Consider the following 23,218-nt stretch of genomic DNA (forward strand, 5'->3'; position numbering starts at 1 on the left):
TGACAGAGAGTGCAGGGCAGCACAAACGTGAGACTGGTCTCAAAGCCAGGAAGGATCACATTTCAGCCACAAACAGGAAGCAGAGGGAAAGAAAAGGAAGTGAGGTCAGGCTGTGCGACCTCAGTCGACCTCCAGTGATGTACTTCCTCCAAGAAGGCTCCACCTCTTAAAGGGTCTATAGCCTTCCCACACGGCACCACTAACTGGATACCAAGTGTTCCAGGAGCGTAGGAGAGCATTACCCAATTCCAATTGCCACACCTTAGCTCAGTGCTACCCCTCGGTGGGTTGACCTTGGAAAACACGGATATTTACACTAAGGCTCATAACAGTAGCAAAATCACAGTTACGAAGTAGCAAGGAAAATAATCTCATGGTTGGTGGTCATCAAAAGCATGAGAATTATCTTAAAGGGTTGAAGTTTTAGGAGAGTTGAGGACCAGAGCCTTACTTGTGAACTCCACATTTTTTTTTTTTATTAACTTGAGTATTTCTTATATACATTTCGAGTGTTATTCCCTTTCCCGGTTTCCGGGCAAACATCCCCCTAACCCCTTCCCCTCCCCTTCTTTATGGGTGTTCCCCTCCCCATCCTCCCCCCTTGCTGTCCTCCCCCCAACATCTAGTTCACTGGGGGTTCAGTCTTAGCAGGACCCAGGGCTTCTCCTTCCACTGGTGCTCTTACTAGGATATTCATTGCTACCTATGGGGTCAGAGTCCAGGTCAGTCCATGTATAGTCTTTAGGTAGTGGCTTAGTCCCTGGAAGCTCTGGTTGCTTGGCATTGTTGTACATATGGGGTCTCGAGCCCCTTCAAGCTCTTCCATGAACTCCACATTTTAAGACATTATCTTTTCTTTTTTCCTCACGGCAAACAGATCAACAGACTAAGAGATATCATTCTAAGTTGATTTAGGTTCAAGATACTTCACTGTCCTTATGTTTTCAAAGGCTTTCCTTGTTTACATTCTATAAATACATGCTTTCTTGTTTCATCTTTGTTTTTCTTCCCATTTTTTTATTTTTAGCCCTGTCTTAGTTGGGGTTTTACTGCCATGAACAGAAACCATGACCAAGATGACTCTTATAAAGGACAACATTTAATTGGGGCTGGCTTATAGGTTCAGAGGTTCAGTCCAGTATCATCAAGGTGGGAGCATGGCAGTGTCCAGGCAGGCATGGTGCAGGAGGAGCTGAGAGCTCTACATCTTCATCTGAAGGGTGATAGCAGAATATTGGCTTCCAGGCAGCTAGGATGAGGGTCTTAAAGCCACACCCACAGTGACACACCCACTCCAGCAAGGCCACACCTCCTAATAGTGTCACTCCCTGAGCTGAGCATATACAAACCATCATAAGCTCCATTTAGTGATCCCAACACTCTACACACACACACACACACACACACACACACACACACACACACACACACGCACGCACACACACTTCTCCATGTGCTCAAAATAATTTATAATTACATTTGTGTATATGGTAATCTAAAATAAAGGATTTAAAAGGAGTAAGGGCTACATTTTTTTTTTACAGCAATTCTATCTACCTCCTAGTCCTAAAATCAGGTTAAAATAAGAATCTCTGTATTTCACTACTAGACTATATTGTTAGGATGGGGAAGCCTAGTAGAGATGATTTCCAAACTTTTATCTAACAAACTGAGATCCAGATTGACTAGTTGGCTCCCAAGATTTAATGTTTCTTTCTATTGCTCACAGATGCAAGTATATTTGATGAAATCTGGACACTTAAAAAACATCCTGTATATCTAGCCCCTTTGGATTCTTGGAATATTGTTTTCTCTTTTAATTTGCGAGCTTATTATCATTCAGTGAAAGCCTTTGTCCTCTTCAGTAGGAAGTTAGGAAGTGTCTAAAATAAAAAGTGTAGAGTAGAAAATTGCTTTTGAATATCATATGTCAGCAGAGTGGCTGGAACTTGGCACTGATCTTTAGCACAAATCATTTTTAATGGTTTCCCCCCTGGAAGTCGCATGATTTTGATATGGAGGACTCGTGAGCCCCCAGTCACTAACTCGTCCATGATTTGATATCGGTTAATAGTTTAGCTTTTCTCTCTTGAGTACTTATAGAATATGCTGGGAGAAGTTTTTTTTTTTTTTTGTTTTTTGTTTGTTTGGGAGGCAACAGTAGTAAAGGAGAAAAAGGATTTTTCCTGTGCTGTTTTCAAAACGAATTCATGACTACTCTTTTCTTGTTTCACGAACTGTTCTGCTAGGCCTGTTATGTCAGGGGTCATATATCGTCTTCTCATTAAAATAGATTTTAAAATGAAAAGCAAAACCAAAACATCAGACTGTCAAACTCTGTGTCTTCTGGGGATCTTGCAAGGAGAAGCTACAAATTTACCTGATGCTCTAAGCCACTGAAATAAAATCTTAGAATATTGAGCTACAGAAAAACACTTTAAATTATTTTTATCTATCTATCTATCTATCTATCTATCTATCTATCTATCTATCTATCTATCTACCTATCTATTTTCCTGAGTGTCTTTTGAGTTTCCCTGTTGTTCACTTAAGGTCTTGGCCTAGACAGCAGGGAGTCCTGGGTTTGTCCTGCCTGCCTTACTTCCCAGCAGCATGACTTTGAACTCATCAGTGTCCTCATATGTACACTAAGGATATAAGAGGCACCTCTGCCCCCACAGAAAAGCAAAATGCATGCATGATAGTCTCATATTCTACAGAAATTTTGTCGAGTGTGGAAACAAAAATATAGTACATATGGCTTCTGGCATGTGGCGACCGCTCATCCAATGTTTGTAAGAATTAACTTTGGTGTCATTTGCTATTCAATGTTGTCGGGATCTGAATTAAGCCAGTTCTAGGATACAGCTATTAAATTTTTTCCATTTATTATTGATTTATTTTAAGGATTTGTTTCTATGTGTGTGTGTGTGTGCGTGTGTGTGTGTGTGTGTGTGTGCACGCGTGCGTGCATGCACGCGCCGAAGTGTAGGGCCTGTGGAGGCCAGCTGATTTGGATTCCCTATGGCTGGAGTTACACAAAATTGTCAGCCACTTGATATGGGTGCTAGGAACTGAACTCTGATTCTCCGAAAGAGCAGGAGAATACTCTTTAACTGTAGAACTATCTCTCCAACCCTATTATTTATTTATTTATTTATTTATTTATTTATTTATTTATTTATTTATTTATTTAATGGGAGCACACAGGTATGTGTGCACGTGCACATGCATGCGCGTGCGTGCATATGGGGGCCAGAGGACAACTGGTGGGAGCTATTTCCTTTTTCTAAGAGGGCTGAGGAGGTCCTCAGGCTGGGCATAAGCTCTTTTACCTGCTGAGCCATCTTACTAGCTCCCAGGTCTAGTTTGTCAGCCAACGACTGTGTGGCACCTTGTCCTTTTCTGGACCTCTAACTTTAGTTCTAAAGTAATATTTAGTAATGACATCCAGTTCATCGGGTTCTTGTAAACGACGGTCACATCTTTTCCTTCCAATTGACCACAAGCTGTCACAGGAAGTTTCAAAGGAGAATAAGCATTCGTTCTCTAGCACAGGCAAGGAAAACAGCCAACAAAATCAAGGCAGCCATGCACAATGAACTGCTGATGATATATGCAAATCAAAGCAGTTCTCTCATCCATGCCCATTTATATTTTTCCTAGGGTGGATGTGGAAGAATTTCCAATGAGAACCCTTTTTCTGGTGCTTGCACAAGTCAGCAGATCTCCAAAGCCCAAGTAAAATTCAGGCTGATTAAAACCCCTAAACAACCTGCAAAAGTCACAAGGCATTCAGTGGTTCAGACACTAGGATGAAACAAACCTCTTCTGCCTCTTCCAAGGGCGGACATCTCAGACTCTCACCAGGGGCCAAGCAAGAGGATGAAATATCCTTCAAGTCCCCTGCACTGGGACAGAAACAGCAGCAAAAGCGCCCCTTCCCAGCATCAGGTATCTCCATCCTAGTGGAAGATTTCCCCCAAGTAACGCTACTGACTGACTCTGGGCTCCAGGCAGAGAAGGCGCCTCAGCAGCTAGCCCGGTGATCTCCAGTACTCACACAGTTAAACCTCTTCCGAGGAGACGGGAGAAGTGAGCAGAAGCGGGGTGGGGGGTTGGGGGAGAAGAGAGAGGAGGGAGAGGGAGCAAAGAGCGGGGAAGGAGGGAGGAGAGCGGAGGGAGCACGGAGGAGGGAGCAAGGAGGGCCCCGCCCACTGGGCACAGAGCTGCACCCCCCATCCCCGCCCGCCCCACGGCCGGCCCCGGGCCGCACCTGCCGCGCGCACACGCCCCCCGCGCGCCGAGCCTCCGAGCTGCCGCCGCCGCCGCCCTCCGCACGCACCCGCCGCGGCTCGCCCGCACAGCCCGCACAGCCCAGCCTCGGCGCGGGCCGCAGCCACCCCAGCCGCGGCTGCCGCGCTTCTTGCAGCCACGGGCCGCGGCCATCGCCGCCCTGAAAGAGCCGAGCCTGCCGGGCGCAGAACCCAGTAGGGTCCAGGCTGGGCGCTCGTAAGCACGGGCCGCCTCTGCCGTTGTGGTTCGCTACCCTCTAGCTCCCGGGAGGACGCGCTTGACTCGCTCCTCATCAGCCTCAGAGCTCCGTGTTGCTCCTCAGTGCCGGAGCATCCTTCCCTGTGCTCAGCATCCTCCTGTCAGCGCCGGAGCATCCTGCCCAGTGCTTGGCATTCTCTGTGCTCAGCGTCCTCCTCCGAGCTCTGCATCCTCCTTCCGTTCCTCGGCAGCACCCGGGCCCAGTCCCCACCCGCTCGCACCCCACCCGCGGGAAGGAGGCCTCGGGAATGCAGGGGAGTGGCTGTGGGGGCGCGTCGCCGCTCGGCCAGCCCCTCTACCCAAACACGGGCTGCTCCCCATTGTAAAGCTGCTCCGGGAGAAGGAGGACGGCGTGCTGCTCCCTGTGCGGGGCTGCGGGGAATCTCAGCGTCCTTTTAGGGTGGGGCGGGGAGGGCCCTGGCTTTTGGGGAGTGGACCTGGAGGAGGACCGGAGCAGGGAAAGGACTCTGTAGCGGACTCGGTGAGAGACTATGGGGAAGGACCAGGAGCTGCTAGAGGCTGCTCGTACTGGCAATGTGGCTCTGGTCGAGAAACTCCTATCTGGCAGGAAAGGAGGGATCCTGGGTGGTGGATCCGGACCTCTGCCCCTGTCTAATCTGCTAAGGTAAGAATTGGCACCCACTGCGGGCGCGAGGGGTGGTGTTCTGTACACCCCTCGTTAGCATTGTGATGGGTACGTTCTCTCCTTAGGGTATGGCACCTTGGAGATGTCAGCGATTCATTCTTAAATTAGGCAGGAAAACAGACCTTGTGTGTGAAGTGGAGGCAAGAGCCTCCCAGTCAGACTGATGGTTTAGACTCTTGGAGTAATTTTAAAATAGCTTTTTCCATCAATGCGTCAATCAGCTACTTTTCTCCAAGCTGTGGTGCAGAACTTGTACAGGTCCTGATGTTGCTAGAAGAAAATCGGCATGCCCATTACTGTTGGTGTTTGCAGCTGTGAAAGCCCACCCCTACTAGTTGGCTCTTTAAATGAGAAGCTGTTGGATGCTTGCAGTTACCCTGTGACAGCCACAGGCTCCCTGGATTGCTGCTACCTTTTCCTGCAGAAGGCATCAGCGGTGGGTTATGATCCCACAAAAACAAAGCCTGTGGACCTTCCGAGGAGATGTCAATCAGGACTGTGTAAAACTTGATGAGGCAGGTGAGGCAGCTTTAGGCAGGACTTTTAGTTTCCCCGGACACGGCTGAGTGAAACTCAGGCTGCTGGAAGCCACATCCGGCTTGGGAAAGTGTGTGTGGAATACAGCAGAGGCCTTTTAATGTCAACATGTTGCAGGGGAGACAAATATTGCTCAAAGGCTCTTTCTAAGGTGACATTAAAAAAAAAAGTCAAGGTCTTTATTCACCATACATAAGCTAGGGAGAGCCGGGTTGATTTGTGTGTTTGGGAAATTATTAAAAGTTGAATTGTACGAATGAAATCGCCTAGGAGGCAGGAAGCCCGAAGAGCACTCATTAAATGAAATTCAAGGAAATCTCTTCAGTTCTCAAGTTGTATTGCTTAGTTTGTCCTGTGTAGTTTTGGAAGCGTCTGTCATCATGCATAGCTCTATGTTAAAACATCTCTTAGGCAACTTAACGATACCTGTAAAAAAAAATTTAAAAGCTGAAGTGATTTTTTTGCTTAAAAGTATTTTGTACTACTTTTCATAAAAAAAATAAAAAGTACATATGTTTGGTGTGTGTGCGTGCGTGTGTGTGTGTGTGTGTGTGTGTGTGTGTGTGTGTGTGTGTGTGCTGTGTATGCCATCTAGCCCATTCAGAAAACAGAGGACAACTTGTGAGAGTCTGTTTTTTTTTTTTTTCTTCCCTCTATCATGTGGATTCAAGAAGTGATACTCAGGTTCTCAGGTTTGAGAGCAAGCAAACATCGTTATCCACTGAACCTTCCCAATGCTGTGACCCTTTAATACAGTCCCTCCTATTGTGACACCCCAACCATAAATTACTTTTGTTGCTACTTTATAACTGTCATTTTGCTACTGTTACCAATTGCAAGGTAAATATCTATGTTTTCTGGGAGTCTAAGGCAACCCCTGTGAAAGGGTAATTTGACTCTCAAAGAGATCGCAAGCCCTGGGGTTGAGAACTGCTGCTCTGACCTCTTGTGCTGATGTCCCTAAGTGTTTGATACAAACTTTTGCATGAAAATATTGTGTTGTATACACAGTTTCCCATAGGTTGTGGTCAAATGGTGCAATTAATTACACTATTGTCTCTAGGGAAAGGAAAAGGTTGTCTTACAGTGAAATGAACATAACTGAAAAAATGGTGAGTTTAAAGAACCATAGACTATTATATATAATTGGTGACAGTGACATATTGGAATGGTATTTCATTGCAGAACAATGACTGTGTGTAGACACTCTGCCCCCCAGTGGGTCTTAGACTTAGAAAAGATAGTTATTCTGTGTGCCCCATTTTCAAATACAGGTAGGTAATATACATATTTTAGACTACAGTTCTGATGTTTACCTCTAGATACTTTATAGAAAAAGTCAGCTACAGTTTTAAGTGATAAGTGAACCAGGTGTGTTTGCAAAAGTATCAATGCATAAGTGTAAAAATGATTCTGGCTGTGTGCTAAAACCAGTTCCTTAAAGATTAAAAATTAATATTCTTAGAAAATAAAGAATTCATTAGCAATGAGAGATTTAGTTAATTTCATTGACACAAAGTGAAACAAATGTTTTTTTTTCATATACTCCCTTCTCAGTTGTGTTATTTTTGAAACAGAAACAGTTGACAAGTTTTAGGGTTAAAGCACCAAGTATTTAATGCTAGTAAATATTTAAGCCAGAAAAGCACGAGCCACAGTGTTCATCTGGAATGGATCTTCTTTATTACTGATTTTGTTGGGCGGCCCTGGTAGCTCTATAGGAACACGCATGGAAAACGATGTATTCATGGGGACAGTTTGAATCAAGTTGCAAACCCCACAACTAATGGCAGAACCTTCCAGACTTGCATTTACTTACCTCACACTGACCCAACAACTCTCATATGTCTTTTAGCAGAATAGGAGCTGCAATTGTATTTAGGCGATCCTTTGAATAAAATGTTTCTAAGAGGACATATTTTATGTGGTTATCACCTTATCTCATTAATGCTTGCCATCAGAAACTTACAGGGTAATGGAGGTGTGCTCTTCTCCAGCAAACATAATGGCACTCGGAAGTATTTTAATTTTTTTTTTCTTGGAGTGAGTTGTGGAATAGGTTAGTCAGTCTCTTCTGCTTGCTTTCTTACGTGTGTAGTATACTAATGGTGGCAGACTCTGGGGTAGAAGCTTGCATGTCTCATCCAGAGGCCAATACTCATTTCACAGATGAAAGACTAAAGTGTCCAAGATTACTTAATTAGTAATGCCAAGGATTTGAAATCCAGAGATTAAAATTTGCCTTACTGAATCTTCAGTCACAGACAAGAATTTACTTCGTTTCCAAAGTTTAAGGTGTGTGATCAATTCGGAAAGTCCAGTCTACATGTCTTTTTTTGTTTTTGTTTTTTTTCTTTTTAAGCCGTAAATAATCATTACACTTAAAAATCATTTGCCAAGAAAAAAATATATTCCTGGACTGTTTGTTTGAGACCCAATTGGATAAAAGTTTTTCAGAAGATACTTTCTGTTTACTTGTGATTTACGACGCCAGCTGTGGCTACGTCACAAGGAGGTTGGCTTGAGTGACATTGTAGTTTTTAGCGGGCGTAAGAATGCCTTTAAATGACTCCAAAAAGCCATACTCACTGTGAAACATTGCAAGGTGGAAATAGAAGTCTATTTCTGGGGCTTTTGTGAGGATTGAATGACACAAAAAGTAACAAATAAAGAACACTGAACACATAGGTGTTCATTGTTAAGAGTTAGGGTTCCTCCACGGCTGCAAAGCCCACGAGACACTGTGAGACTTGATTTCTTAAGGCCTTATTCACTAAACTGGGAAGAAATTGCCACACTAAGTTTTTCACTGGAATCGGAATCCTCAGGTAGAAAGGGGCCTTTAGTCCAAGTTCTTACATGGTGTAGGGGTTTCTTGTGCAAATGATCTGAAGCACTGTTAACGTTGTTAGTTATCCCGAGCACCGTTAATATTCTCAATAATTAGACCCAGTGCACACACGTGCCTGTTTTCGTGGTAGGATCTTGTTATCTTTCTGAGGCTGCTCTTGAACTCAGCATCCTCCTGCCTCAGCCTCCTGAGTGCCAGATTACAGGCATGCTGCTCTGCGCCTGGCTACTCTGTTTTACCTTTTGATCTCTATGATCACAAAACATTACCTTTTTTATTGACCTGAAATCCACTTTGTTGTAACTCCCAGCAGCTGGTACTGGCTTGGCTATATGGGTCAATCCAAAAAGTTTCCGAATTCATCTGCCAAGACAGTTCTGCAGGGACACGCATTTAACTGTAGTGTTTCCTCATAAACCCACTCCTTTTCATGGTAGAACTTCTCTTGACTTTAACTGTTTGTGACTATAAGGTTTATGGGTTAAAATTCAAATTTTCATGTCTTTTTAAAACCATCCTTTTCAGACTGTTGAATATTCTCAGATTTCAAAATGCCTCACTGAAATATAGCAAAAGTCATAAGAAATAAATAATCTGTACTAAGTGTCAGTGTAGAATGAATGGCATGGGGTTGATATACTGGTGTATAAAAAAACCAATTGATTATAGATTGATTATAGAAGAGCTTTATCATAGCTTGATTATAGTTTCATAAGAAAAGTAACAGCAAAGACTCACAATGTACATCTATATGTCTAGCTATGGACCACAAAAATGGAGGTAGTATTTATCTTTGAGCGATGGGGCTGCGGGCTATTTTTATTTATTTTTTTGATTGTGCTTTCATGGATTATGCAAAGAGACTGTGTTGCATCTATTAAAATAGGATACAATTAAACGATGACCACTGCATGATTGCTCTAAGACTTTGCTATAGGCCAAGCTTTTCTGAGTCACAAAGTTGACGTTGGTTCCTATTATCAATGAAATCTTCCAAGTAGTTTCTCTTCTAACAACCTGTGAAGCCGTAATTCCCACATCTGGTACTTGTGAAAGTGTTGCTTAAATTCAAGTTACTCTTACTACATTTCATCTTGTTTTACCCTCTGTTTGTAACCTGTGTGTATCTTTTTGGACTCCCGAGTCTGCTTATCAGTGTGTTCTTCCCATTCCCGCAGAATGGGAACTTTATAACCATAACCAGAAACCAACACACCCTAAGAGAGTCCCCAAGAACCGCTTTTCCACCTATGCAGTCTCTGTGGTAGTTTGTGCCTGGCATTTCTTCTTGCATCGGAACTATGAGGTAAACCCGCCACTGAGCTGTTCATGTTCAGTACACCAGGAAGAACACTGTGAAGTGTTCTACTTATTGTCTTTCTAAATTCATGCCACAGTCTGTTTGTGGCATTTCCTTGAGCTATCCCTTTAGTCGTACGACTGTAAATTCGAACGAAGTCAGTGCAACTTGCTTCTCTCTGTGAGTGAGCCTTTTGTGACTCTCGATCTGGTGAATAGTCCTTCTACTTGAATCTAAATCTTCCGGGTCTGGATATCTAACACACACTTCTTTTAAGAAGTTTAAGTTATATTTATTTACTGCACATATATCTATATGGGGGTGTGCATATGGAGATCAGAGGACAAGTTGAGGGAGTTCTATCTTTCCTTCTACCCTGAAAGTCTAAATGGCTCTCAGCCTATGGGTCCCAACCCCTTTTGTGGTGTCAAGTGACCCTTTCAAAGGGGCCGCACAGCAGATATCCTGCGTATTAAATATTTACATTGTGATTCCTAATAGTAGCAAAGTTACAGTTATGAAAGTAGCAACAAATACACACACACACACACACACACACACACACACACACACACACACACACACACACATATGCTGGTCAGGAGTCACCACAACAGGCAGAAGTGTATTAAAGGGTTGCAGCTTTAGGAAGGTTGAGAGCCCCTGGTGTGGAGGATTGAATTCAGATCTCGAGGCTTAGTGGCAAGTGGCTTTACCCACATAGCCATATCAGTAGCGCACACTTGCTCCTTTTAAAAGCAGCCCGGCTTCTATTACAATCTCTCTGTTTGCAGCTTTATTATATCCCTTTATCTGTGTGTCTCCTTTAGCTGGATAATGATCCTCAACAGGGAAGATAGAAGAAAATAGGACTAGGAAGAATCAAATATGTGACATTGTTATGAACAACAGAGGACTGTGATGACATTGATCTATGGGTTTACACTGGCAGATCCTAAGATGATGTTAGTGAATGTTTACACTCTGTATTCTTCAAACTTCACCTTTTCTCTGGAAAAGTAACTCTTTACTTTTCTCTAGTCATCTCCCTTTCATTTTTAGAGAAATTTGAGCTCACCAGAGTTCTCAGGTTGGGCCCCCTTTCCCTTTTCTATTCAACTTATATACATAAAATTTTGTCTTCTGAAACTTACATGCTTCACAAAACAGCTGCAAAACCTTTAAAATATAATTTTGGTACACTCTTTTATTCTAAGCAAAAGTGATTTGCATTTGTAATGTAATGTATTTTAATTTTCCACTGATATTAAGAATTATTTATATTTTAATAAAGCAAAAAAGAGTTGCTAATACTTTAGATTTATTTAGGTTTTCTTTTCCTTACCTTTCTTTTCTTTTTTTTTTTTTTTTGAGAATATAAGTACACCGATTCTTTTTTTTTTTTTCTTGGGCAACATAATTAGAATTAGAAAACAAGCAGCTACAAGAAGGTTCTTATTGAATCTCTTTTCTGTTTTCTTTCTTTTTTTTTATTAACTTAAGTATTTCTTATTTACATTTCGAGTGTTATTCCCTTTCCCGGTATCCGGGCAAACATCCCCCTCCCCCCTCCCCTTCCTTATGGGTGTTCCCCTCCCCATCCTCCCCCCATTGCCGTCCTCCCCCCAACAGTCTAGTTCACTGGGGGTTCAGTCTTAGCAGGACCCAGGGCTTCCCCTTCCACTGGTGCTCTTACTAGGATATTCATTGCTACCTATGAGGTCAGAGTCCAGGGTCAGTCCATGTATAGTCTTTAGGTAGTGGCTTAGTCCCTGGAAGCTCTGGTTGCTTGGTATTGTTATACATATGGGGTCTCGAGCCCCTTCAAGCTCTTCCAGTTCTTTCTCTGATTCCTTCAACGGGGGTCCTATTCTCAGTTCAGTGGTTTGCTGCTGGCATTCGCCTCTGTATTTGCTGTATTCTGGCTGTGTCTCTCAGGAGCGATCTACATCCGGTTCCTGTCAGCCTGCACTTCTTTGCTTCATCCATCTTGTCTAATTGGGTGGCTGTATATGTATGGGCCACATGTGGGGCAGGCTCTGAATGGGTGTTCCTTCAGTCTCTGTTTTAATCTTTGCCTCTCCCTTCCCTGCCAAGGGTATTCTTTTTCCTCATTTAAAGAAGGAGTGAAGCATTCACATTTTGATCATCCGTCTTGAGTTTCGTTTGTTCTAGGGATCTAGGGTAGTTCAAGCATTTGGGCTAATAGCCACTTATCAATGAGTGCATACCATGTATGTCTTTCTGTGATTCTTGTTCCCCTTTTAAAGAATGAGTGAAGCATTCACATTTTGATCATCCGTCTTGAGTACACCGATTCTTAATTTCCTCCCTGTCTCACTCCTGTCTCAAACCCTCCTTGATGTTTTCCAACTTCATGGCCTTTTTTGTTGATGTATGCATGCACATATACATTCCTAAATATGACCTGTGCAGTAGTCTGCTCTTCCCTAGAGAAGTCAATTTCTTCCACTTTCAGCATTCCTTAGTTGACTATAGTTTTTTTTTGTTCGATTTTTAATTTACATTTCAAATGTTACCCTCTTTCCCAGTTTCCCATGCATAAATCCCCTATCCAATCCCTACCACCCCTTCCCATCTTCCTGCCCTGACATTCCCCTACACTGGGCATCAAGCCTTGGCAGGGCCAAGGGCTTCTCATCCCACTGATGTCCAAAAAGGCCGTCCTCTGCTACATATGCAGCTGGAGCCATGGGTCTGTCCATGTGTACTCTTTAGATGGTGTTAGTCCCTGGGAGCTCTGATTGGTTGGTATTGTTCTTATGGGGTTGCAAACCCCTTCATCTCCTTCAATTCTTTCTCTAACTCCTCCATTGGGGACCCCATTTTCAGTTCAATGGTTGGCTGCAAGCATTCACCTCTGTATTTGTCAGGCTCTGGCTGAGCCTCTTAGGAGACAGCTATATCAGGCTCCTGTCAACATGCACTTCTTGGCATCAGCAATATTGTCTGAGTTTGGTGGCTGTATGTGTATGGGCTGGTTCCCAGGTGGGGCAGGCTCTGAATGTCCATTCCTTCAGTCTCTGCTCCAAAGCTTGTCTCTATATCTCCTCCTATGAATATTTTTGTTCTCCCTTTTAAGAAGGATGGGAGCATCCATACTTTGGTCATCCTTCTTCTTGAGCTTCATGTTGTCTGTGGAGTGTATCTTGGGTAATTCAAGCTTTTGGCCTAATATCCACTTATCAGTGAGTGCATGCCATGTGTGCTTTTTTGTGATTGGGTTACCTCACTCAGGATATTTTCTAGTTTCATCCATTTGCCTATAAGTTTCATGAAGTCTTGTTTTTGATAGCTCAGTAGTACTCCATTGTTTAAATGTACCACATTTTCTATATCATTCCTCTGTTGAGGGATATTCAGCTTCTGGCTATTATAAATAAGGCTGCTATGAACATAGTGGAGCATGTGTCTTTTTTGTATGTTGGAGTACCTTTTGGGTATATGCCCAGGAGTGGCATAGCTGGATCCTCAGGTAGTACTATATCTAATTGTCTGAGGAACCTCCAAACTGATTTCCAGAGTGTTTGTACCAGCTTGTAATCCCACCAACAATGGAGAAGTGTTCCTCTTTCTCCACATCCTTGCTAGTATCTGTTGTCACCTGAGTTTTTTTTTTAAAGATTTATTTATTTATCATATATGAGTACACACACACCAGAAGAGGGTATCAGATCTCATTACAAATGGTTGTGGCTGCTGGGATTTGAACTCAGGACCTCTGGAAGAGAAGTCAATGCTCTTAACCACTGAGCCATCTCTCCAGCCCCTGAGTATTTTATCTTAGCCATTCTGACTGGTGTGAGGTGGAATCTCAGGGTCGTTTTGATTTGCATTTCCCTGATGACTAAGGATGTTGAACATTTCTTTAGGTACTCCTCAGTCTTGAGTTCTTTGTATATTGGATATTAGCCCTCTATCAGACTTAGGATTGGTAAAGATCTTTTCCCAATCTGTTGGTTGCTGCTTTGTCCTGTTGACAGTTTTCTTTGCAATTTTATGAAGTCCCATTTATTGATTCTTGATCTTAGAACATAAGCCATTGGTGTTCTGTTCAGGAAATTTTCTCCAGTACCCATGTGTTCAAAGCTCTTTCCAAGACTATAGTTGTGTGTGTGTGTGTGTGTGTGTGTGTGTGTGTGTGTGTGTGTGTAGGGTTAAGACCATCTCCTTTGCACTTGGACACTCACTATTGTTGTTGAGCTCATGTTTTGGCAGACATGTTGGTGAGTCTGTATAATACATGTAGGCCTGTATATAAATATACATACATAGTTTAATTTTTCTCCTTTGGGCTAACAATGCTCCTTCCAAGAGTAGAGATCACCTTACAAAACCCCCAACACCAGGGAAGCCATCTTTTGAGTTGTCCAAGGTCAGTGTTGTCCAAGGGACTTCCAAACATATAGGCTATTGCTGTTGCCCTTGGTTCCCCTCAGAGGTGGAAAGCGAGTCTTCACTGCTGGAGACACTATGCACTTGAGGTTCAGGATCCAGAGGCCCCTGATCTGGAACTGACCCAAACGAATGCTTCTTTCCTGCAGACTATCTTTCATAGTACCAGAAGATGCCATGCAACCTTCCAAAGGAGAGGAGTAACCAACCCTTCTACTGAGCTCTGACACCTATGAACCACAGCATTGACCCCAAGGGTGCACTAGTGGCATGCATGTCATAGCAGTAGCCAACAGCTCTCTAACTTGACTTAAGATCCACTTCATAAGAAGGAACTCATCCCTGTACTGGAAAGTCAACTAGCAACCCAGAGTGAGCGAAGCCATGGGTCTTGAAGAGGAACCTACAACCACCACTTTACTAAACCAGCATAATCCTTAAGTACACTCCAGATGTTCTTCTTAGTCTTTTTTTTCAATTCTTTAAAGAGTTGAGTGCTATGTGTAGTACATTTCATAAATTGTTGTTGAACATAAAGGATTCACTTCTTAAGATTCCCCCGTGGGAAAAAGTAAATTAATAAGAAGTGGGAAGAAACAGTTTTCTGGTCACCAAGGACATATCAACCAGTTACCTTACAGTTTCTCAAATTTAAAGGTTTTAGTGATAGGTAGAAGGAACTAAGAGGTGACTAGAAACAGAAAAAAAACCAGCCCTGTGATTTTCACAACTATTTGGGGAGCTAGATTAATGGGGATCTGATAGGAGAAACTTGCTTTCAAAGATGCTGCATTTATTAAGTGGGGTGTACCACACATAGAGCAGTTAAACCTCCTGAAGATGTTATGTCCATAAAAATAGTCAAGTTCCAAGGGGTTGTCTATTTTAGTGATGTTTGAGGCAGTGATTGCACTATTGTGCTCAGGGAGCAATGTCTGCCCAAGTGAACAGTGCCAGCTGCATGATGGGTGTAAGGAACGAGGAGCGGGAGTTTTGGCATTGACCTCCTTCTCTATGAAGTAGGGCTTTCAGCTTCCTCTTTAAAATGATGGGATGCTATGGTGGCAGTAAGCTAACTCAGTGCCTGCTTGTCATCTTGTCTTTCTGTTCTGTTTTCTTATGATGCCAGGAAAACCAGGGTATCCTACATGCTAGATGAATGTCCTGCCATTTACCTTCACCCACCGGTTCTGGCTAGTTTTGCATTGCACAGTTCCTAGGGGATGTGCACCTCAGTGCATGGGAGGGTGGGTACAACTCTGCCCTGACATCAACAAGGACTGACCAGTGCTCAGCAGAGTGTCGACCGACTTTAGCAGTTTAACTTCTTAGGTGACAGTAAACAATCTGGTTAGTTCAGTGGTCCACTGGAAATAGCTTATTTTGCATATGGAATAATGTAAATGAAGGGGTAGAAAAGATGTGATTTCAATGTGCAGACCTGGAAAATATTTATTACATTTTAGTGAACTTGGTTTCCAGTTTAAGCACATTGCAGAATTGTCTAGTTAGTTAAAATATGATGTTTTGGTTTCTCATATGTGGGTTTGAAGAAATATCTTACATTTGAAAAAGCAGGCTTACCTGCACGGTGTTCTCCCTGATGGGTGTGATGAACAGACCATGCGAGTTCCATAGGCAACGCCACCCAAGACCTAATGACTCTCTTGTGTAATTCCTGTCTAGGAACTCTTCCTAGAGCCAAGTTTTCTTCCAGTTTTACTTCAGCAGGATAGCAAGTCGATTTCATGTTTTTTTTTCCTTTTTGTAAAGTTAAGTGAATCTTTGAAATAGATTCTTTGAGAGAGAATGAAAAAGAAGTTTGGTTAATGGATATGGTTTTGTTTTTGTTTTTGTTTTTCTGGTTTATTCTACTACAGTGCTGGAAGAGTGTTAGTCTCTGAACCTGTTTCTTTTGTTTTGTTTTGTTTTAAAGAAACATTTATTTTATGTATGTGAGTACACTGTCTTTGTCTTCAGACACACCAGAAGAGGAGAGCAGATCCCATTACAGATGATTGTGAGCCACCATGTGGTTGCTGGGAATTGAACTCAGGACCTCTGGAAGAGCAGTCAGTGCTCTTGACCACTGAGCCATTTCTTCAGGCCCTCGAACCTGTTTCTTATGAGCACTGCTTTCTTATTAAGTGGTAGTGTCTTCATGTATCTAACGGAACATTGATTTACTCATGCTATAGGCTTTGGAGTCTGTGAGAGAGTAGTTTTATGTTTAAAGAGGGTAATGACTTCTGCTTACAAGACCAGAGTCAGTCTGCTCACACTGGTTACCATTTAATCAAAATGGACAGATCAAGTCGTGGTTGACGGCTTTGGGTCTAAACGGGCCGCCTCAGATCCTGCTTGGTATTTCTCTTTCTCATGCCACTTTTCCTATATGCTTCCTTACTCAACTACTCTCAAGAAGGTGAAATGGTTTCTATACTTTGCTAATTATTGTAGACTCAATTCAGCCATAGTTTTTCTTCCAATTGTCCCTTCCCTAAAGGGAGACAGAGGTAACTGGTTGGCTTTTTGTCAGATTAACATAAATTAGAACCACCTGTGGGCACGTCTTTGGTTCATTTCCTTGATTCATGAGTGTGTGGAAGGGCACAGCACAAGCACATCATGGGTGGTGCCCACAGTGCTGGGCAGGTGGTTCCGGGTTGTATAAGAAAGCAAGCTGAGCAAAGCCATGGAGAGCAAGCCCGTAGGCTGTCTTCCTCCAGGGTGTCTCCAGCGGCTTCTGTTTCAGGCTCAAGTTCTGGCTTCCCTTTATGAGGCACTGTTAATGGTATGTTGGAGTAAACCATTTCTTCCCTTGTCACTTTTGGTTAGTGTTTGCTTACAACAGAGAGATAAACAAGAAGAGAAGGAAAGCAGGGAAGCGATCCTGTGAGCGGTAGAGCTGCATTGTGGGAAGTAGAGTAAGAACAAGTATTACACCTTTAAATTAGCAGTCTAGCCTGGCAGTGGTGGTGCATGCCTTTAATCCCGGCATGGGGAGACAGACAGTTCTCTGTGAGTTCAAAGCTAGCCTGATCTATAGAGTAAGTTCCAGGACAGCCAGGAACCCTGTCTTGAACCCCTCCCCCGCCTCCCTCATCCCCCCAAAAGTTAGAAGTGTGTGGAGTGTTCTTCCGGCAGCTTTGCTGTCTTGTCCACCTCAGGGGTTACCATCCCCCTTAACCTGTGAAGGAGCCAGCGCCCGGTGCTCTCCTCCTCTTTACCTTCACTCCAACCTGCTCCGGGGAGTGGACAGTCAAGTGATACGGAATCGAGGTTGATTGGTAGAGCTTTTAGGAAGAAAACATCTTTTATTATCCTCATTGTAAGAGACAACAAAACCTTAGGCAGAAATAGCATAGCTACGCTGTGCAGCTCTGTGGCCGAGTGAATGGAATAGGCTTTGCTTGGTTCATAAGAGGGGTTAGATGAAGACGTTGTTATCCCTCCTTCTCGAAAGACCGAAGAGGAAAGAGATTTATTTGAGATGCGGCTGGTGATAAAGAGTCTCTTAAAAAATTTAGTTAATTCCTAGAAATTTTTTTTTTTTAGTAGCACTGGGGCTCAAATATAGGGCATGCTAGACATGCCCTTCGCCATGAGCTACATACACTCCTAAACTTTTGATTGGATGGATATTCAGAGAGAAACATCTAGTATATTGTTGTCTGCTTCCAGAAGTTACAGGGGACAACTGTGCAGTAGAATCAGGTAACAGTTTTAATATCTAATGTGGCTTGAGATTTGAATCAAAATGTTTTAGGTAGACTTATTTTTATTTGGGAATATTTCGTGCTGCAAGTTGATTTCAATGTCCATGTGACTCCGTGAACATTATTGTACATTTGAAGTTTTGCCTGGGATTCCAGTTAGCATTTTTTCGGCGTTGCTAGCCTTCCCCCTTTCTCCTACCTCTTTCTTCCTTGTTTACTTTTTGTCCCTCCCTCCTCTTTCTCTTACTAAATTACTCTTAGCCACTTAGGGTTTTTGCTTTGTCCTCCTCTTACTAATCTACATTTGAAATACCTATGTCATATACAGATATATTAAACGTAATATTTAGTGTTTCAAAAACACTGAAGAGGGCTGCATTTACTTTCAGGATTGTCTGTTTCATACAGATGCCGGTGTGGAGACCTATGAGTAAAGAGCTATGTGTTCGTGGGAGCAGTGAGGACTATGTAGGGATGGCATACTGTCATCTTTGCTCTGGCAAACTGTCAGCTGACTTGTGCATTGTTTCTTGTTGGGGGTGGTCTGTCATTCTGAACATTGGAAGATATTGAGGACATTATCAGAGGAAAATGGGAAAAGTTAACAAGTGGCCGTTAAGCCGTTGCTTTAGAACATCAAACAGGTTTTTGACTGTTATGTATTAGGGTGTACATAGACCAAACTCGATTCAACCAAACGCATACTCTCTGACTGGCCAACTCAGTCAGGGATTTAATAGAACAGACAGCTCATTATTTCAATGGGTATTGATAAGGGGTTCTGCGGGTCCTAAACTTGACGGGGGTATCTTTTCTGAGTCCCAGTACTAGCAGATGGAAGAGGTTTATGAAGAGTTCGAATTCGCTGAGGTGTAACCCACTGTGTATTACCACACAGTACCACCCGAACACTGGCACAAAGAAAGACTTAAAATATTAAAACCTTTTCAATTCTGCACGGGAGGAGCATGCAGAGAACCTGAGACGGGAGGTGCTGCTCCAATCTTGTAGGACGAATAGAAATTTACTGGACTGACAAGACTAGGAGACGGATACTTTAGGCGGAAGGAGCAGTATATCCAGTGACAGTGTGTGGACATGAAGAATGTGGTTCAGAAATGTTGCAAACAGTCTGTTTTCGTGGACAAGAAGTAGGCCTAGAAATTGAGGGATTTCTGGGGGTTCCATAAGGAGTTTTAACTTACCTTGAAGGCAATGTATATGTATTAGCTTCTTGGTTTTCTTATGTAATGCATCGGTTATCCACTTATTATAGCAGCATGCCTGAAAACTTTCGAGTAAAAACTTAGAAGTTACTTACCATCTTTATTACTTGAGAATTTTCCCCACTAGCAGGTTCTATGTACTTATCTCACAAACCATTCAATTTTGGATTCTGGATTTCTCGTTCAATAGTTTGTGATGTGTTTCCAGTGTGATTACTTAGTCTCCATAATCATATTTTTTTCTTTTTTCCTTTTATTCTTCTCCCACACATTACATCCTGACCACAGTTTTCCCTTTCTCCACTCTTCCCAGGCCCCTCACCCCACCCCCAGAAAAGAGGGAGCCTCCCAGGAGGTCAACTAAACACGGCATAAAAAGTTACAAGAAGACTAGACACGAATCTTCATGTCAAGGCTGGACGAGGCAACCCAGTAGGAGGCAAATGAGTCAGAGACAGCCCACTGTTAGACTCTCACAAGAACACCGCCACAGAACCATAACATATATGCAGAGGACCTTGCTCAGAGCCATACAGGGTTCAGATTGTCCCTTTGATGTCTGTGATCAACGTACGAGCCCTGCTTACTTGATTCTCTGGTCTGTGTTTTTGTGGTGTCCTTGAGTCCTGTGGCTCCTGAAACTTCCCTCCCCTCCCATCTTCTACAGATATTCCCTGGCTCTGCCTAGTGTCTGGCTGGGTCTCAGCATCAGCTCCCATCAATTACTGGATGACACCTCTGTGGTGACAAGTAGGATAGGCAAGTTTACTTCTATCCTGGGTCTCTGGGCCATCCAGACAGTGTCAGGTGTGGGTTCTCTCTTGAGCTATGGACCACTCAAGTTGTACCAATCGTTGGTTGGCCTCTCCTGCAAGTTGTGGGCCACCATCACCTCAGAACATCTTGGAGGCAGGAAGGATTGTAGGTTGAAGGTTTTTGTCTCTGGGTTGGTGTCCCAGATCCACTGCTGGAAGCCTTGTCTGGTTCTAGAAGAGGGCCAGTTTAGGTTCTGGATTCCCCATTACTAGGATCTTCACTAGAGTCACTTTTGACAATTTCAGGGAGTTTTTATTGTACTAAGCTTCCACATTGCTCCCTAAATGCCCCCACAGTACTCCTCCACTCTCTGGTCCCTCTGAGTTCCCTGGTAGAGTTTTTGGGGTTGGCTTATGTTTGCTGTCATATCATCTGTGAATAGCAATACTTGGATGTCTTTCTTCCCAATCTGTATCCCCTGGATTTCCTCCAGTTGTTTTATTGCTCCTGATAGAAAAATCAAATTTTATATTGAATAGATACTTGGGGAGTGGACAACCTTGTCTTGTTCCTGAATTTAGTGGAATTGCTCTGAGTTTCTCTCTGTTTAAGTTGATGTTGTCTATAGTTCCCTGTAAATTGCCTTTATTATGTTTTGGAATGTCCCTTGTAGCCCTGATCTCTCCAGAACTTTTATCATGAAAGGGTGTTGGATTTTGTCAAAGGCCTTTTCAGCATCTAATGAGATGATCGTGTGTGTGTGTGTGTGTGTGTGTGTGTGTGTGTGTGTGATTTTTCTTTTAGTTTGTTTATGTGGTGGATTCTATTAACTGCTTTTTCATATGTTGAACCATTCCTGCATCTCTGGGATGAAGCCTACTTGATCACTGTGGATGATGTTTTTGGTGTATTCTTGGATTCAGTTTTCAAGTATTTTATTGCTATCTTTGCACCATTCATTGTTCATAAGTCAAATTTGTCTGAATTTCTTTCTTTGTTGAGTCTTTTTGTGGTTTGGGTATCAGAGTGATTGTAGCCTCATAAAATGAATTTGGCAAATTCCTTCTGTTTCTATTTTATGAAGTAATTTGAGGAGTATTGGTGTTAATTCTTCTTTGAAGGTCTGGTAGAATCTTGTGACTAAACTGTGCTAAAACCATCTGGCACTGGGCTGTTTGTTTGGGAGACTGTTTTTAATTAATCATTTTATTCATTTGCATTTTCAAATGATATCCCGCTTCCAAGTTAACCCTCCACAACTCTCTCTTCTCTCCTCTCCCCTTGCCCCCTATGAGGGTGCTCCTCTTACTCACTCACCCATTCCTGCCTCACTGCTCTAGAGCTTCCTCCTACCCTGGGGCATCATGCCTCCACATGACCAAGGGCTTCCCCTCCCTTCATTCAGATAAGGCCATCCTCTGCTACATAGGTATCTGGAGCAATGAATCTCTCCATGTATATACTCTTTGGTTGGTGATTTAGTTCCTGGGAATTCTGGGTGGTCCAATTAGTTGTTATTGTTCTTCCTATGGGGTTGTAATCCCCTTCAGCTCCTTCAGTCCTTCCCCTAGCTCTTCCACTGAGGTCCCCAGGCTTAGTTCAATGGTTGGCAGTGAGTATCTGCATCTGTATTGGTCAGGTGCTGGTAGAACCTCTCAGGGAACAGCTATATGAGACTCCTGTCAGCAAGTGCTTCTTGGCATCAGCAATAGTGTGGGAGCTTGGTGTCTGAAGATGGCATGGGTCCCTAGGTGGGGCAGTCTCTGGATGACCTTTCCTTCAGTCTATGTTCCATCTTTTGTCTACATCTTTCCTTTGGTGAGGTACATTTCTGGGTTAAAAATTTCGAGATGCATGGGTGCCCCCATCCCTCAACTAGGGGCCATACCTATTTACTTGAGGTGTTCTCTACAGGTTATCTCTCCCCTTTGTAGGGTATCTGCTTTTATTTCCTTAGAGGTTATAGTTCCTTTTAAATTGTTCATCTGATCTTGATTTAACTTTGTTAACTGGTATCTATTCATTTCTTATAGATAGTTTCTAATTTTGTGGAGTTCAGGTTTTTAAAGTATGACCTAATGATTCTTTGAATTTTCTAGGTGTCTGCTGGTATGTCCCCCTTTTTGTTTCCAATTTTGTTAATTTGGATATTCTCTTTCTGTCTTTTAGTTAGTTTGGATAAGGATTTGTCTATCTTGTTGATCTCTTCAAAGAACCAACTCTTTGTTTCATTAATTTTTTGTTTCATTAATTCTTTGTATTGTTCTTTCTGTTTCTATGTTATTGATTTCAGCCTTCAGTCTGATTATTTCCTGTCATCTACTCCTCTTGGGTGCGTTTGCTTCTTTTAGTTCTAGAGCTTTCAGGTGTACTGTTAAGTTGCTAGTAAGATGTAAATTGCTGTCTGTAAGCAGATGAGGGCCGTATGAGATCTCTTCCTTTCTGTAGGTAGGCACTTAGTGCTATGAACTTGCCTTTAGCACTGCTTTCATTGTGTCACATAAGTTTGGGTACATTGTGTCTTCATTTTCATTGAATTCTAGAAAACCTTTAATATCTTCCTTTATTTCTGTTCTGACCCAGTTTTCATTCAGTTGAGAGTTGTTCAGCTTCCATGAGTGTGTAGCTTCCCGTTGTTTCCGTTGTTGAAATTCAGCCTTGACCCCTGGTGGTCTAGTAGGATGCGGGGGTTATTTTAATTTTCTTGCATCTGTTCAGACTTTCTTTGTGAATGACTACATGGTCAATTTTGGTGAGATTTCTGTGAGGCACAATGAAGAAAATGTCTTCTTTTGTGTTTGGATGAAATGTTCTATAGAAAACTGTTAAGTCCATTTGGTTCATAATGTCTGTTAGCTCCAATATTTATCTGTATAGTTTTTGGCTGGATGACCTGTCCTTCGGTAAGAGTGGGGTATTGAAGTCTCCCACTATCAATGTGTGAGGGTCAGTGTGTGATTTAAACTTAGTAATATTTCCTTTACCAACCTGGTTTGCCCTTGCGTTTGGGGCATAGATGTTGAGAATTGAAAGATTGTGTTGATGTATTTTTCCTTTGATGACAACGAAATGTTCTTCCCTGTCTCTTTTGATTAATTTTGGCTTGATGTCTATTTTGTAAGATATTAGAGTGGCTACGCCAGCTTGCTTCTTAGGTCCATTTGCTTGGAAAATCTCTTTCCAACCGTTTACTTTGAGGTAATGTCTATCTTT

General features: G+C 42.7%; 1 protein-coding gene across 5 annotated transcripts in view; it reads left to right on the plus strand.

The window, feature by feature from the left end:
- Nucleotides 1–4,255: 4,255 nt before the first annotated feature.
- The window catches only part of Anks1b (ankyrin repeat and sterile alpha motif domain containing 1B), a 1,165,946-nt gene continuing 1,146,983 nt past the window's right edge, over nucleotides 4,256–23,218 (plus strand). For 3 of the 5 annotated variants that reach the window (XM_087557137.1, XM_087557138.1, XM_087557132.1), the window contains exon 1: nucleotides 4,264–5,179. In XM_087557137.1, coding sequence (XP_087413263.1) covers nucleotides 5,046–5,179 — 134 coding nt within the window. In that variant the 5' untranslated portion in view covers nucleotides 4,264–5,045. Of the gene's footprint in view, nucleotides 5,180–23,218 lie in introns of all 5 variants that reach the window. The other 2 variants (NM_001414940.1, NM_001271371.3) reach the window with 1 other exon arrangement.

This window comes from Rattus norvegicus, chromosome 7 (assembly GCF_021556685.1).
Source record: "Rattus norvegicus strain SHRSP/BbbUtx chromosome 7, alternate assembly SHRSP_T2T, whole genome shotgun sequence".
NCBI lineage: Eukaryota > Metazoa > Chordata > Mammalia > Rodentia > Muridae > Rattus > Rattus norvegicus.